Source organism: Schistocerca cancellata, chromosome 4, assembly GCF_023864275.1.
Source record: "Schistocerca cancellata isolate TAMUIC-IGC-003103 chromosome 4, iqSchCanc2.1, whole genome shotgun sequence".
In the NCBI taxonomy this organism is placed as follows: Eukaryota; Metazoa; Arthropoda; class Insecta; order Orthoptera; family Acrididae; genus Schistocerca; species Schistocerca cancellata.
This window is the reverse complement of record NC_064629.1, coordinates 416,788,772-416,806,192: the sequence shown is the minus strand read 5'-3', so window position 1 is coordinate 416,806,192 and position 17,421 is coordinate 416,788,772. Positions and strand designations below refer to the sequence as shown.

The window sequence follows — 17,421 nt, the reverse complement described above, 5'->3', positions numbered from 1 at the left end:
TCCCACTTAGAAAATGAATTGACATCATTTAGTTCCAGTATGATGAACAGAGAGGATTTATGAGCACAGTTGAAATGGATTGTAAATTGAGCTGTTGAGAAATATATCCTGAGTAAGTTGATTAAAGATGGAAAAGACCCACCATAGTTTAACAGTTCAAAACAGAACACACAAATGACAACAGGCTAAAGTTTGTAGAGATTTGTGCGTCTGTAAAAAGATTGATGCACAAAGCGTACAATTACCACCACCGTCATACATTAGCAAAAGATCTTCTCAAGAACCCGAGAAAATTGTGATCCTATTTAAAATCACTAAGCAACTCTAACACTTCTATCCAGTCAATTGTTGACCAATCTGGTGAGGCAGTAGAAGATAGCAAAAGGAAAGCTCAAGTTTTAAATTTCACATTTAAGAAATCATTCCTGCAGAAGAATCGTACAGGCATACCATTGTTTGACCATCACACAGACTCCCATTTGGATAGTAATAGACATAGAGGAAAAACTGAAAGAATTGGGGGGCAAAGAAAAGTTTCCAGATTAGGATGGAATCCCAATTTTGTTTTGCTCTTTATCATTGGCCCCTGACTTACCTTGCATCTATCGCTAGTCTCTCATCCAGTGGGAAGTCCCAAGTGACTAGAAAAAAAGTGCAGTTTAATAACAAGTACAGTTTAATAACAAGAGCAGGTAAGATTATATGTGCCAGGAAAAGGAAATTATATGAAATGGTTAGGACAAGCAGAAGTGAGACTGATTTCATATTATGAGAAATACTGTGATGTCTTAAAGAAAGGCTTAAAAATCAAAATACCTGTGTATAATGTCTAAAATATAAACAGTAAAGGAATGTGAGGACTTCGTTACTGAAGAAAAAGACACAATAATAATGTATGGCATTCTGGTAGCCAAAGTATTTAATAACCACTTCCTTGAAATGACTCAGAAGATTGGCATGGAGAGTTAAATGGATAAAGCAGTAGAACACATGCAAGATGCAATGCCATATGCATATAAGCAAATCACAATTACACCATGCTCTGCCAAAGTAATTAAGAATATAATGAATTCCCTCAAAAGCAAAAACTCTTGCAAGCTTGATAATATCTCAAATAATTTACTAATATCCCAATATTATCCATCTTAAGGATTGAAGATAATAGTTGTGAAGATTATCATTATTGATTTTTGCATACAACACACAAATTTGAAGAATGTTATTCATAGCTATGTGCTTCAAGCATCGTGCTTCCGTCATCTGGCTATCTATGTTCAGCCCTTCATACACACAATGTATAAAGCTGTTTAAAGAGAGAGAGAGAGAGAGAGAGAGAGAGAGAGAGAGAGAGAGAGTGTGTGTGTGTGTGTGTGTGAGAGAGAGAGAGAGAGAGAGAGAGAGAGAGAGAGAGAGAGAGAGAGAAGGGTTGAAGGCACACGCCATATGGTAAGAGCTTGACTCTCAAAATGAATAGCTGTGGTAAAGGTCATCACATTTGTGTGTTTTATACTCAATAATGAAACTACTAATATCCTATTCTCTGCATATATGCAATGTATTCAGGCACATATGCAACACATTATTAATAGATATTAAGTCACAAACTGTCTGTGATTGTACTTCTAGGATAGATTTGCATTTCATTAATAATATTCCATCTTTGATCAAAATATTTTTATTTTCTAAACTGTGCACTACATTTTGGAGCTGTAACTTCATTTTCAGGGGCTGTATAGACAAATGGACGTTGCATCAGATTCAGTTTTTCACCCAACAGTGACAGGACGATACAGTTCATAGTTTTGTGAGGAAACTGGCCCAGGCTGGATTAATGAGAGAAATGAAAGTTTTGTAACATAAAATCTATATCTGACCACATAAAATTCATCTTTTGCGTTGGAGAAAAACTTTCACATTTGCACTTACATTTTGAACACCTTAGCATGTTTGTGACAGTATTATATGACTTACATAGATTAGCAAAATAACATTAAAAATTACTTAAAGGAATGAAAGTTAACATTTTTTGTTTTAATATAGTGGGAAAGTTTTGGTAGAATGTAAATAATTTAGGATTAAAGTAGACCACTGACCAAGTAGTAGACGCAGAGAGTCATCAACAGGCACACACAAAAGAGAAAGGAAACTTGGCAGCTCCCAGAATAAATCCTGTATTGAGGTGCTGTACAAGTACACACATGCCTACTTATACTGTAATTCAACAAAGGATTTATTCAGAAAGCTAGCAAGTTTTCTTTCTCTTTCATTTGTTCCTGTCAATGACTCAATGCTTCTCATTTTCAGTGAGTGATCTTCTTTACTCCTAAATTATTTACGTCGTCTTTTTTTCTTCTTCTACATTCTTACATATTCAGCACAAGACTTGATGTGCTTATTTATATACAGTGTGATTCAAAATAATAGTTCCAACTTAGTGCTTCTGTTTCTAATTTTACTTTTGAGATTGTAACATAGTAATAATATCAAATTATTTAGATTTCTTCATAAAAATTGAATGAAAAAACCTACTGCAAAATGTTAGCGAGTATAGTACAGTATAGTATATTATAGTATAATATGGGAGGCAATGGAGGGGAGGGAGGGTGGGTGGGGGGGGGGGAGAGAGAGAGAGAGAGAGAGAGAGAGAGAGAGAGAGAGAGAGAGAGAGAGAGAGACTAGGGTAAGTGGAATGAGATGCAGATGAGAGAGTTTATTTACACTATCTGATCAAAATCATCCAGAAACGTGCTAGTGGACAATATTGTGGCATGTGACTACCATTTGCCTTTATGATGGCTTGAACTCTGCTGGGTACACATTCAGTTATGTGTCTCAATGTCTTTGGATGTATTGCAGCCCATTCCCCCTCAAGAGCCAAAACCAGAGAAGGTAGTGATGTTGAATGCTGATATCTGAAGAAAAGTAGACATTCTAATTTATCCCAAAGGTGTTTCATTCTGTTCAGGTCAGGGCCCTGGGCAGGCCAGTCCATTTCAGGAACATTAGTGTCAACAAAAAAATGCTGCTTTATGACAGGGTGCATTGACATACCAACACAATCAGTCATTGTCTCCGAACTCTTCCTCTTCTGTACACAGTACACAAATACACAATGCTGTAAAATGTGTTCGTAACCTACCACTGTTAGCATTTTCTTAAACGCAATGAGGGAACCACATCTTAACCATGAAAAGCACCACCTCCTCCGTACTTCACTGCAGGTGAACTGTTGCAAGCTTTCCCTAAAATTTTCAATTTTTAAATCATTAATTGAATGCACTACTTTGGAGGACTGTTTTGCACTACTGTATAGAGCTATGTCATATACTATAATTAGCTGTGCACCATGAACAGACAGACCATTCTTAACAGGAAAAGTTTTTATTTGATTAAATTTATCTTGGTCTATAATAACATTATCGATCAGTGTGCTGCTGACATCAAATTGAAAGGACCAAGTAATGCTTAAAGGTCAAGCTTTCTGTCAGACTCTTTCAGAAAATCTACATTTAAATCCCTACAAACAATAATTTGCTTCCCTCTGACAGATAGCACAACAAAGAATCCAGGTTTTTCAAAAGTAGCTGAAAATTTCCCAATGTGGACTTACACACAGCTACAATTGTGAAAGTAACATTATCTAGTCTTAAGTTCAGATGCACATGCTTGTACATGTTGCTCTGCACAAAAGTTTTTAGTTCCTAACTTTTTCACAGTATGAAAGATTTTAACATATTTGGCAACTCCTCCTCTCTCCATAGTGTGTCTACTTGCATGTGCTGAAAGTTTATATCCACCTACATTTACCTTTTCCATATCTGTGACAGTAAGCCTGGATGTGGTTTTTAAGCAGCTTCTCACATACCAGTGTGTGAATATTTTGCTGGTAGTCAGTTCACACTGCAGTTACACAATTCACAAACATTTAGAAAAATGTTTGCTCACGTAGGATGGACCTGATCAGCGAAAATGGTCACATAATCCTCGGCAGTAATACAACCTTGCAGAGTAACGAATGTGTCCATAGAAAACCATGATAAGGGTGCCCAAATCATCACTGAACCCCTGCCATGTTTCACTCTTGGAAATTCCCTGCTTATGGAGCTCCTTTCATGTTTTGGTACTGACTGGGTTCACGCGCACGACATTCACTTCTGAAGCAAGGTTTGCAGCTGTCGTATGCTTATTTTTCATCACAATTATCTTCAGTGACCATCTGTCTGCACTCACAATTGTCCATGTTGTGACTTAGCAGATGTTTTTCTGCTTTCCCTGTGTGTGGTATAAATCTTTGATAATGTGCCTCTTAAAACACCAAACACTTTGCCTCCCTTGGTTATGAAAGCACATACCATTTGAGCACCAACACTTGGCACACGTTCGAATTCACTTAGCACCGTCATAATGCACTCATAGCTACACAGAACACTGTTCTTCTGACATAATGAGTACATTGCATAGGTGCCATTTGTGGTCAAATACAGCAGTTCAACCTGCAGGCTTGGCTAGCATTTGCATTCATGTTCAATTGTGTTTCTCATGGTGTTCCCATATGTTTGTCCAACTCCTGTATAGTACCATCCCTGATACATTTGTTGAGATATGTGACCAGTGCTAAATGTGACCAGAGAGGGCCTTTCATCAGTTTTGCCCCATTTCTGATATCTCTGTTTACTTGGAGATCAAAGTAGTTTAGCCACATGTAGAGTCATAATATTTCAGCACCAGAGATGTTTGACAATTGACGATATTGATATATATCTGTTGTTCAGCTACTGTCCTTAATAATGGAAGTTACTGATAGTGTCTTTCAGCCTTGTGTGCAACCCATAAAAAATACAAAAGTGGCAAATTTGAGTGAATACTCAGTACAGAATCTAATTGAAATGTTTTGAGGGCAGTAACTTTTCATCTGTTTCAAGTCAAAGTCAGTCCCACTATAATCACCCTCCCAGTCTTTCTAATATTACAATAATTTTAACTGGTTGATATTTGTGCAAGGACCAAAGCTAGTTGAAATCAGCTCCACTTTACGACTATCCAGTACTGTGTGTGTGTGCAATTTCAAACAAATGAAATTAATAGTTGGAAATAATACAGTCCTGCCATTAAAACACACACACACACACACACACACACACACACACACACACACACACACACACACACACACACACATATATATATATATATATATATATATATATATATATATATAATATTCGTATAATAATTTTAGATAGAGGGGGGGGGGGGGGGGGGGAGGGAAAGAGGGAAACATTCCACGTGGGAAAGACAAAAGGATGTGGGTTTTAAGGGATTGGAATGACTCCTTACCCTCTCCCTTAAAACCCACATCCTTTCGTCTTTCCCTCTCCTTCCCTCTTTCCTGATGAAGCAACTGTGGGTTGCGAAAGCTTGAATTTTGTGTGTGTGTTTGTGTTTGTTAGTGTCTCTATCAACATACCAACACTTTCATTTGGTAAGTTACATCATCATTGTTTTTAGATATATTTTTCCCACGTGGAATGTTTCCCTCTATTATAGTGTATACCTGTCCCTTTTTCCCCCTAAGGTAAGTCTTTCCACTCTCGGGATTGGAATGACTCCTTACCCTCTCTCTTAAAACCCACATCCTTTCGTCTTTCCCTCTTTCCTGATGAAGCGACCGTTGGTTGCGAAAGCTTGAATTTTGTGTGTATGTTTGTGTTTGTTTGTGTGTGTATCGACCTGCCAGCGCTTTTTCCCCCCTAAGGTAAGTCTTTCCGCTCCCGGGATTGGAATGACTCCTTACCCTCTCCCTTAAAACCCAAATCCTTTTGTCTTTCCCTCTCCTTCCCTCTTTCCTGACGAGGCAACCGTTGGTTGCGAAAGCTAGAATTTTGTGTGTATGTTTGTGTTTGTTTGTGTGTCTATCGACCTGCCAGCGCTTTTGTTTGGTAAGTCTCATCATCTTTCTTTTTAGATATATTTTTCCCACGTGGAATGTTTCCCTCTGTTTTATATATATATCTGGTGTAAGTATTACTTTGCTGTATATAACTTCAGTATGTACAACCCTAATAATATCTCTTTTACACTTCACAATATCCAAAGCTAATGACCAAGTACCTCTTTTGCTTGCAAAGCTGTCTGCAGTATGTAACATTTACTAATACTTAACTTTAAAATTACTATGGTTAGTTCCAAGTCTCTCTCGAAATTAACAATCACTCATTGTTTCCTTAATACTGCAGGCATGTAATATAGCATAATGAGGATGCAAAGAAGCATGCCTAAATAATATGAAGATCAAATTTTTATCTACTGAACACAACATAAAACATTAATAACTCTTCTTTTTTGATCACTTCTGAGTTCACTCAATATCTGCTTCATGACAAGAACCTGCAACAGTTTTACATTTTGCAAAGTGAGTGATAGAAGTATATTTTGTATTCAGAAACACTATCTCTACATTTGAAGTTAACCAAAAACGTTTACTCATGCCATGCTCACAAGAACAAGTTCTGAAATGCAGAATTGTCTAACAACTAGTTTGTATTGTCATAATGACAGAAGCACTCCTCATTTTAAGCTTCCACATATTTGTCACAAATGTTCACTCTATACATTTCACACAATAACTAAAATTATGTGGCACAATACCTGAACTTGTGATGTGAGCCCATTATAGTCTCTCTCTCTCTCTCTCTCTCTCTCTCTCTCTCTCTCTCTCTCCCCCTCTCTCCCTCTCCCTCTCTCCCTCCCTCCCTCTCCCCTCCTTCCCCCTTCTCTCCCTCTCTCCCTCCTTCCCCCCACCCTCCCCCTCTCCCCTCCTTCCCCCCTCTCTCACTCCCCCCCTCTCTCCCTCCCTTCCCTTCTCCTTTACACAGCTATTACTTTTCTTCCATGAATCACATTTAGTAGAAACACTTCAATGTTGGCAGGTGAACTGGAAATATTTTCAGTTATTTCTTGACAGATAATGTAACATAGTTGTATGCACTGTAACAGTATTTAGCACTTTTGCTTTTGTTAACAAACTTTAAAGTGAGAGTATAAAATATATACAAAAATCGTAATATGAAAGAAGTCCTTTTTGCCAATTAGTCCACTACAGGTGATTTCTTCCACTTGGGAATGTAGTAGTAGCAGCAGCAGCAGCAGCAGCTTTATGGATATGGGACATGTCAAAGTATTTACAAATTTAGATCAATATAAAATAAGCTAATTTGTATACACATATATTTACAGACTTCTGGTTGTAGACAATCATTAGATTTATTCCTGGTATACAATACATTTTTAACAAATACTTATTAAATAACGTAATGCCACACTGTTCACTCGTATCTCACTATCAGCCACTGCATAATTTGCTATCCTGAAAAACTGAGTCAGCATACCTCCATAATGAGTGAGATGTTTGAGCTCAGAAAGAGGAAGAGGTGTTAGTATTGTGCTATGCATAGCATGGGGGTAAGTATTTCTAGAAAGGAAAGAAGGGGAAAAAAACATAAAGTGAAGGTGTTACGTGGAATGTTGGATGTTTTGTAATCATCATTATTATTATTATTTATTTGTATAACATTTTTTATCAAATAATTATACCTCACATACCATTGTTCTTCCAAGACTGTAGGCAACTTTTTTACCAGTACTTTTGCGAACTCCTGTTACTTTAATTAGATTGCTTGGTTGGATTCTTCATGTATAACTCCTTTCAATTTATTTTCAATAAAGATATTCACATCTAGTATTCTATTTTCCATTTTTTGCCCATTCATGTCATCTAATAAAACTTATTCTTCATGCAATTATATGGTTGACTATCTGGAATAATCTCACATCAAATCCAAAGTTCTTACTTCTCTGATAGTGTTGCTAATTCCCACCAGTAAAACTGCATGTTTGTGGCTATTTATGCCTGTTATTAACTTTATGTAGAATGATGATAATGTCTTGGCCCAGGGTCCAGATAAAGGTTTAGGATTTCAGTTGGCACCCAAGATACTAAACCCTTCATCTGGTTCAGGTTCATTGATGATACCATCTTGATCTGAACCCTGGGTGAAGAGACAGTCCTCCTTCCACCACAGCCTCAACACATTATCTTCCATCTGCTTCACCTGCTCTTCCTCAGATCGCTGTGCCCCCTTCCTTAATGTCTAGCTCCACCTCCGGAACGGCTCCATAAAACCTCTGCTGCTCCCATCAAGTCCATCACCCATCGACAGTACCTCCGTTTTGAGAGTTGCCATTCCTTCCACACAAAAATGTTTCTTCCATACAGTCTTGCCAACCATGGAGGGTGAGTATGCAGTGATGAAAAACTCCTTACTCAGTACACTGAAGGTATTCAGTTGAATTCTAATGAGATGGAATGGTAAAACATTTGTGTTTTCAATATAAAGAATGCCCTTTTTGTTGCAAACATTCAAAATCCTTCAAAATTTGTGTTTCAAATTTACAGAGTCTCAGAAACTGTAAAATTCATTAATGCCTCATAGGATCGGCGCTGGACTTTCCAGTTACAGTTTGCCTGATTAATACCAAATTCAAGTGAATTCAGTTTATAAAAAACACATTTATATTTTATGTTCTTTTTTTCTGCAGTATTGTAAGGGGCAGTCAAATGAAAACAAGACAGATGGAAGAAAGTAAGTAAACTGTTTATTATTTCAAAAGTAATTGCCATAATCATTAAAACATATATGCCAGTGATAGACAAGATGCTCAATGCCTTCATGGAAAAGTGTGCATAGTTGCCTACAGAACCAAGAGGTACTCGGGCATTAACCTTGTCATCCAGAACAAATCGACAGCCACAAATATCTTTCTTCAGTGCTCCAAAACTATGGAAATCACATGGGGAAAGATCTGGACTGTATGGAGGATGTATAAGGACTTCCCAATGAAACCTTTGCAGAGTAATCGAAACAACATGCCAACAAAATGACCGCCCCCATGTTGCCAAAGTTGTTTCTAGTATGCTGCAGATATTTCACTGTGAATTCCTTACGCATCCCCATACTGTCCCAATCTCTACCCATGCAATTTCCATATTTTTGGGACCCTGAAGAAAGACATTTATAGCTATCTATTTGCTTCGGAATGTGCATACCTGGGCACAATCATGGTTGTGTAGGCAACTGTAAACATTTTTCCGTGAAGGCATTGGCCAGCCTGTTCCATTTTGAAATAATAAACAGTTAAATTACTTTTTTCTTCATATGTCTCACTTTTATTTGACTGCCCCTTATATTACAGGAGTTTGCAAAAACCCTACAATGCACAAAGCACCATGTTGTCAGTTTCCTTTTAATGGAGATTGTGGAATGTAATGTGCTAAAATAGGAATGGAACTCACATTGTGAATTGCAACAACAGTAACAATCAAAATTTATATTTCAGAAATTTAACTACTTTTAAATCCTAGCCTGGCCATCCTGGTTTAGTTTTTCAGTACTTCAGAGAGGAGCAATTATAAACAAACTTTTAAAACTGAAGGGTGAAGATGAGAGAAGACAGGGTAAAAATTGCTTCTGTAAACAATTTTAGTCACTTGGTTACATATAACAACAATTTTCTCCAGTAATTCCAGTAATTAATTGTTTCATTGTTATGAAATTATTAAACTTCTTTTTGTGACATTAGTTTTTTTACTTTCCAGAAAATCACCAAATAAACCCGGTAACAGTAATGGGAATAGAGGCCGAAACAGTGGTAAGAGGAGACAGAGCAATGACAGTAATAATAATAGTAAAGTCTGCAGTAATAATTATCAAAACAGCAGTGGTTCGGCCAGTGGTAGTGGTAGCAGCAGTGGTGCAAGCAGCAGTGGTACGAGCATTGGTGGTAGTACTACCAGCACCAGTGCTAGCAGCAGTGGCACCAGCACAAGTGGCACCAGCTGCAGCAGCAGCAGCAGCAGCAGCAGTAGCAGTGGCGGTAGCAGCAGTGGCAGTGGCAGCAGTGGCGGTGCCAGCAGCAGCAGTAGCAGCAGCATCACCAGCAGCAGCAGCCTCACCAGCAGTAGCAGCAGCAGCAGCTGTGGTGCCAACAGTGGCAGCAACGTAAATAGGAGCACTGCCATAAGCAGTGGAAGAAACAACAGGGGCAGAAACAGCAGGGGCGGAAGCAGTAACAGCAATGGTAACAGCAATCCAAATAACACTAACACCAGCTCCAACAGCAGTCGCAGCAGTAACCATCACCGCAATAGGAATGTTTTGCAGCACCAGTCCATTGTCATCAGCAACTCGTCTTATTCGTCAAGAGTTTAAGGCAGTTGAACTTCTTTATCAAAATTATCAGTATTTCTATTGGATATCTTCCAGTCAGTCACACTCACGGTCAGAAAACTGTAATCTACAAAGATTGAAACTGAGGAATGGTCTCGTGTAATATCAGTGACTACAGCCACTTTATCTGCACACATGATTTTACAAAGGATTTCAGGACTGCGATCAGGTAAACTTGATGAAATACCTGTTTTGCAACTGAAGAAACACAAATAATACCAACTGCTGAAATATAGTGACAGTCTATTCGGCCCAGCCTGCTGAAGTTTCAAGAGCCATTCCTGTGGCTACAGACCTGCTGAAACAAAAATGTTTATCGAGATCTGAGCATTCGCTACAAAAGTAACACATGATACGTATTAATCCTGAACTAGTTTTTCAAATAAATGTGCTGACTGTTGAAATACGTTTGCTGTAATTATTAGCAACGTTTAAACAGCACAGTACAGATTTTTCCATTGGTTCCATTGTTTGGGGGGACTCTTCAGAGGACTTGCCGCAACTGATGAAAGTTGGTGATAGTTGTGGCTTGTTGAACTGTTACAGAATCTTTTGGATTTTAATCCACTACATCCACTGTATCATACTACAGTGCATAATCACAGTTTTGTTTAATTTTACTGTTAAAGTGATACTCATTGTTCCGAAGTGTCAGGGATTAATTTCCTTGGCTAGTACCTCATGCTAGAAGTTCATATTTGCAGTGCACCAGCCCTGTGAATGCAACTCAAGCAGCCTTTTCCTTGACATGTCTCTTTACTGTGCTCATTCCTTTTGCACATTTTTTGCATTGCCTAATCTTGGGATAATTCAGCTTTTTTTAACCTTTGAACTTGAGTTTTTCCCTTATATATATATATATATATATATATATATATGCTGCTGTTGACATCAAAACAAGTAGCGGTTACGTAACCATAAACAGAATATGTCCATCTAAAATTGGAAGATAACTTATATATTGAAAGAAAAATTACATGGAGACAATGGTTGGCCAGTGCTTACCTTCAAAAGACGAAAATTTCAAATACTTATTGGGAGTCTGAGTGGCCTGTCCCTTCTGTTCAACACCAAGCAAAAGGACACAGTGATAAGAAACTGATACCACATTCAGGAGGACAGTGGTTCAAATCTCTGTTTAGCTGTCCTGATTTAAGATTTCGTTGGTGCCCCTAAACTGCTTAAGGTAAGTGTTTGGATGGCTCCTTTGGAAATGACGTGTCTGATTCCCTTCCCTAACATTTCCCAATCTGAGCTTATGCTCCATCTCTAATGACCTTTCCATGGATCAGAAGTTAAACCACCTAATCTTCCTTCTTCTTTTCCAACCTTTCCCAAACTATCCCTCTGTCATACCTGAGGAAGGAACTACAGGTTCCAAAAGCTGGGTATAATTTTTCCTACTTTTAAGTGGTTTGTGTGGGAATTTTGCTTCCTGACGGTAAGTACCGGCAATCCATCTCAGCTCCTTATAAGCTAACCTATGAGACATCATTCATCTGTGTTTTATTTCTAGAAAGTTTTCTTCATAATTATTCTGTGACCTGACTGATTTTCAACATTAATGGGGGCTGTAAATACAGACTTTAATACAAACATTCATGCATATCACTGAACAAGAAATAAGTAATGCATTGTTTGTTCGTGTCAGAAAAAATTCATTATATAGAAAGCAGTGAAAAATATTGTTACTATAGAGTAATTGGATCTTCAGTTTTCAAATATTTGGAGTGCCATACTTTTAGGTCTGGCAGTAATTGCATTCTTATAACATTTAGTTTTTTATGAATAAAAATTTCAGAGAATCTTAGTTTGTTATTACATATTGTCATATGATACTGAGATAACGAGAGTATTGCTTTTGTTGTTCAATGCTCATTGAAAAAAGGTGATTCTCCGCTCTTACCTAGCTCAGGATCAGATTGATGATGAAAAATTGATACTGCTTTTAAGACATTTTAAAAGTATGTTATAAAATGAGTTACTATAGGTCATCTTATGCACAGAAGACAAGAATACTTGAAAGAGAATTCATAAGCAATACCAGAACATTGCTCTGTTTTTGATTCTCTTCCAGGTTTAATCAGACTTGCTTGTAGTCAGTCATGTTAAACATGTCCCCAAATGTGCTCTACATTTACTGTTTTATTAATTCAAGCAGTTCTTAAAAATTTGTTCTTCTTTGGGTAGAAAGGTATAAGTATAATTCCCACAATTTCAAAAGGTGCACTTACATCCTTCTGCCTGATCATTATTTATATTTTTGCATGTTAACCCCAAATCAAAAAAATATTTCCGGGTTAAAGTATTCAAAATAGGTTTATATGTTTTGGTGAGCTAAAGTCACCACTATTGCTTGCAAGAGTGTCATAGATCACATTTTTCCATATTTCTAGACTTTTACCTTTGTGCCTTGAGAAAAGCAAATTACTGTAGGCTGCTGGAGGGGCTATTATGGTTACCTTACTTTATACATGCCTCTTCTGTTTAGTTCCCTACTTTTTTGTGAAGCAGTCAGTAATAGATGATTTAAGCACACAAGCATTTTTCTCTGTTTGATCCTGCACCCCTGCCTCTCCCTCCCACCTAGGTGCTTCTGTTTTGTTCCTGTGTATTTATTTCCTTCAGTATTTATTTTTAAAGAAGCCCAAGAATATTGCATTATTATGTCTTCTGGGAAGCAGAGTTTTTTCAAATACAGGTTTAAGCTCTGAATTTAATGTTAAATTTTTTTGAAAAACTAATAGGATTTTTGGATTGACATTCGATATTGTAAAAGTTGTATAATTTTTGGCTGCCTATTAAATGTGTATTCTTCCAATTTTATTATCAGCAGTTGATACATCAGATAATTTGTAGCACAAAATGTAACATGCACTTCACACAATTTGACACAAGCTTGAAAGCCATACATTTGTATATCATTAAAGTTATTTTACTACAAATATAAGAATTCTTTTGGATATATTATGGAAAACATCTAAATATCATAGAATGGGCTACATCGCAAAATCAGTAACAGCTAATTCGAATGGTTTCTAATAATTTTGATACAATTTCCTAATCTTTCTTTCCACTTGACACATCCTGTACTTCATAATCGTTTCTCTTATTCCATTCTGTACTTTTTTCCTTCTTCTTCTTCGACCTTGCACTGATAGTGTGCCAATTTTTAACACTTTCAAACTCAAGTTTTCACAACTGTTACTTTCTGGCATCTCTTTTCTAAGAAGTCTTCTGAATCCAAGAATGTATTTTCTAGTGGCACTCTCAGGTGTTGTGTCAGTATGTGTCACTGAAACTTTGCCATTTTTGTTGGGAAACCTGAATGTGATCTTGAGGTAATGATATGAGTGGAAAAAGTGTGTTAATTGACATAGTGAAATATGATTGTGCATATGCCAAGCAATGACTTGTGGCTGTGGAATTCTGAGAACAAAACATTATTGACTGGAAATGAAAATTAAACCATCTGCTGAAACTGGAAGGGTGCTTAGCAGACGTTTCATTAGATGTTGAAGAGTCTAGTGATGACATCCAACACAATGCTTGAGGGCCTGAGCAAAATTTATAATGCCCAGAAAGACTTAAAGACCATGTGAGGTATGTATTGGGACAGGAGAAAAATGAAGCAAAAATGACTTGTGTACTGCTTACTTTCTAGCAATAAGCCAGATTTTCTCTGTCAAATGTTCTGCATTTGTGGCAGAATTGTGAAAGAGCTTCATTTGAAGCCTGTTCTACAGTATTCACTATTTCCATTGGTTGCATCAGTAGACATTCATTTTCGTTAAAGGTGTTGACTTAATTACTTTCCTCATATCTGACAGCTTCATAGAAAATGAAAAAGATACTATTATCCAAAAATAGCACTGTGTTGTATCTTTACATATTTTTTTTCATTTAAAAGAATTTGTGTAACTGAAGTAGTCTTTTGTTAATCAGTACTCTCTTTAGTTGACCAAAATGTTCATCTGTTCAGCCTTGCACTATATAAATTGAAGATTTTTTTTTTTAATCCCTACTGCATCCACACCTATAACACTTCAGCGTGAACTACCATATCTCACTGTAAGTCATGCTGTAAGCTCATATTCCAATGAACTATTGTTATCCGTGGATGTGTATTTCATCTCATTTATTTGTCTCACATGTTGCTTCATTTTGTAAATCCGACAAGTAACTTAGTTATTAAACCTTAAAAAACACTTTAACACTATACAATGGTTTCTGCACACAATTCAAATGTTAATGGCCATACAAAAAATAAATTTTGTTTAAATGTATACTGTCTCATGATTGCGCCAGTTTCTGCTATCAAATTATTGTGGAAAACCATATTGAAGTGAACTAAAGTTGTCCATGCTACACATTCCATCAAATAATTGGATAAGATCAGGTCACATAGTTTTGGCTAATAGCAAACTAGTTGATTTTTACTTACTGATCTCATATTGTCCTTGGTTTCCTGAAAATCCAACTTCTGTAATTTTTGTCCTGTTCTCCCTCTAGCATCCACTTCTCCATAGTGTAGGATTTCTGCACACCATTGTTAATCCAAGGAACAAAGAATTCTTTGATGTTTGTCCTGTGTGATTCTATAACTCCTTTGCCTAACATGAATGTGGTATTCTTAAATTTCTGTATGGATCCCATACATTTTTCTTTGTGATTAAAGATGGTATTTTACATAGGTTGGTGAACAGTAATTTTTTTTTAAAGAAGCTTGTGATGATATAAGACAAACTACTATTCAGACACTTTCTTAACTACTATTCAGACACTTTCTTGTACACAAACTAGCTTAGCTGTGAATGAATCTGAATGGTTAGGCTTAATAAAGACATCTCAACTGGGAATGATTTGTCTCTTTATGAATGATGTTATTACTATTATTTTGATGTTGTCTTCATTTTACATGTCAGCAATTGTTAAAAGTTATTTCATTTCTTATGTTCATATTTTTTGTTTCTTTTAAAAAGGGTGATGTTGATTAAAGGCAGCAACAGATAAGTGATGGATGATTTTAGAACACTGGATTTGACCTGTTCACTATATGTGCATTGTCAGTACAGCTGTGTGTATGGGACACCAAACAACCTACAGCAAGTAGTGTCTTGTCCCCCACAGCCACCTTTCACAGCTAGAGCAAGTTGCTTTGTGTGTCCTCAAGTCAGTGGAACAAATATTAAAATGAACATAATGTGTCCCTTGTGTCCTGTACATGACATAATCACGTAATGGGAAATCAAATGATGCATGTGCGGTGTGCAACCTGACACCTTGTAAGTCAGTTGCAGTGGGAGTATCATTGTCAGTGCCATTGACATGCATAACTTTGTTTGTAGAAGTACATCCAGTACACCATACAGTGCAACTGTGAACATTGTTTGCTAGTTTACATGTGATTAAAATGATATATACAAAATTGTGTGTATTGAGACTGATACCATTAAATGTTTCCCATAAGTGTTATGTAGCTAAATTATTTTTTCCAGTAACTGAAACTGTGTTGTATTCAACAGTTCATTTTATTTCATACATCCAGTTTTTTTTTAGTTCTGAGGGCAACAGCTTAGTTGGTTCTAAGCAATTATAAATTCTTTTACATTAAGAAGAGCCCATTCATTTTCTTTTGAATATACAGCAAAAGTATTTTTTTAAAAGTATACTTTTAGCTGTATATGTTGTTGTTGTTACATTTGTGAATACACGTGTTTAGCTTTGTGGCAAATGTATGATCTTTATTCGGAACTACTGCTAATAAATATTTAATGCATGTAGATAAATATGTTTTCGCAGTTGTTGTGGCTAAACATACAACAGTTTCAATGAATCAGTGGGTCTGTACTCAGAAACTTCTATGTTATCAGTTACCATTCCATATCCTCTAAAATGTTGAAATTTGTGTCTTTTACTGTATTGATGTTCATTGATGTGTCTCTTACATGTAATTGGTGTTAGTTCCATACTATGCTATGCAGAATGTTGATGATTGTTAACACAAAAGTCATTGGCAGCACAGATTCTGTGAGAATTAACAGTTTATAGTTAGTTATAACTACCACTAAGAGTTTGACATAGCTGTTTTTTTCACTGATCTTGTGCTGTCTGTCTTTTGTTTAAGAACAGAACTTGATGGCAGACTGTGGGATTATTCTGATATGCTTGTGATGGAGTACTGTCTATTTCTGCTGTTAAAAGGAAGTGAAATATACAGACTTTTCTGAAATGTAACTGTGTTTTATTTAGGACCTAAAATAACAGGTGTTGATGGGTAAAGGAAATATACTTAGGAATTTTAACACTGTAGAAAGAAAGTACAGGGTGTGATACCAGAACTTCCTTATTTTGGAGGGAAAAAAAGAAACAGATGGTATTAGAAGTATCAATTTAATTCTCTTCCCATTATATTGAAGTAAATTTAAAGATTTATTCCATTAGGTTTTGAAAATGATATATTGAAGGTGGCCTCAGCTCTGCTCAATGAATTTGGTTAGTTGAATTTGGAAGATTTGGTCCACTTTTTTCAGCATGTGTCTATCTTATGTCGGCAATAGCAGCACAAATATTGTTCTGCAGCTGACCCAAGGTCTGTGGACAATTGGTATACACCAAGGAAGACAGCCCAATCAGAAAAAGTCACATTGGGCTAAATCTGGCACTGAAAATTGCGCCTCAAAGAGATCAGACGGTTGGGGAAGTGTTCACAAAAGAGTGTCATTGACATTCATGCTGTTTGAGCTCTGGTGCCATCTTGATGGAACCAGATATCCCCCACACCAATTTCTTCAAGTCTGGGGGGAAAAATCCTTAATCACCTGGAAATAACATTCAGAAGTGACCATAACTACCGTATCGTTCTCTTCAAATAACTGTGGTCAAAACACCAATTTTTTATAGTGCACACCAAACAGTCTCACATTCTGTATGCAGGGACTGCTCATTAAGTTCTCGGAGGGTTTGTGCCACTCCAATACCACATTTTTTTTAAATTTTTTATTCACGCATCCACACAAATAAAAATGAGCCTCGATGCTGATGAGGAACATGAGGCATGTTTTTGTTCAAGACTCCACATGCATTTTTTGGGGAACAAAAATCGTGTGGATTAAGTTTGTGCACCACTGCCAGT

The 17,421-nt window shown here is 36.7% G+C and overlaps 1 protein-coding gene across 4 annotated transcripts in view; it reads left to right on the top strand.

Annotated features, from left to right (window-relative positions):
- Positions 1–16,512, top strand: part of LOC126185226 (uncharacterized protein DDB_G0271670-like) — a 186,094-nt gene extending 169,582 nt beyond the window's left edge. For all 4 annotated transcript variants that reach the window (XM_049928109.1, XM_049928106.1, XM_049928107.1 and 1 more), the window contains 2 exons: positions 9,656–11,472; positions 15,269–16,512. In XM_049928109.1, the coding sequence (XP_049784066.1) occupies positions 9,656–10,268 (613 nt within the window). In that variant the 3' untranslated portion in view covers positions 10,269–11,472; positions 15,269–16,512. The remainder of the gene's footprint in view (positions 1–9,655; positions 11,473–15,268) is intronic.
- The last annotated feature ends 909 nt before the right edge of the window (positions 16,513–17,421 follow it).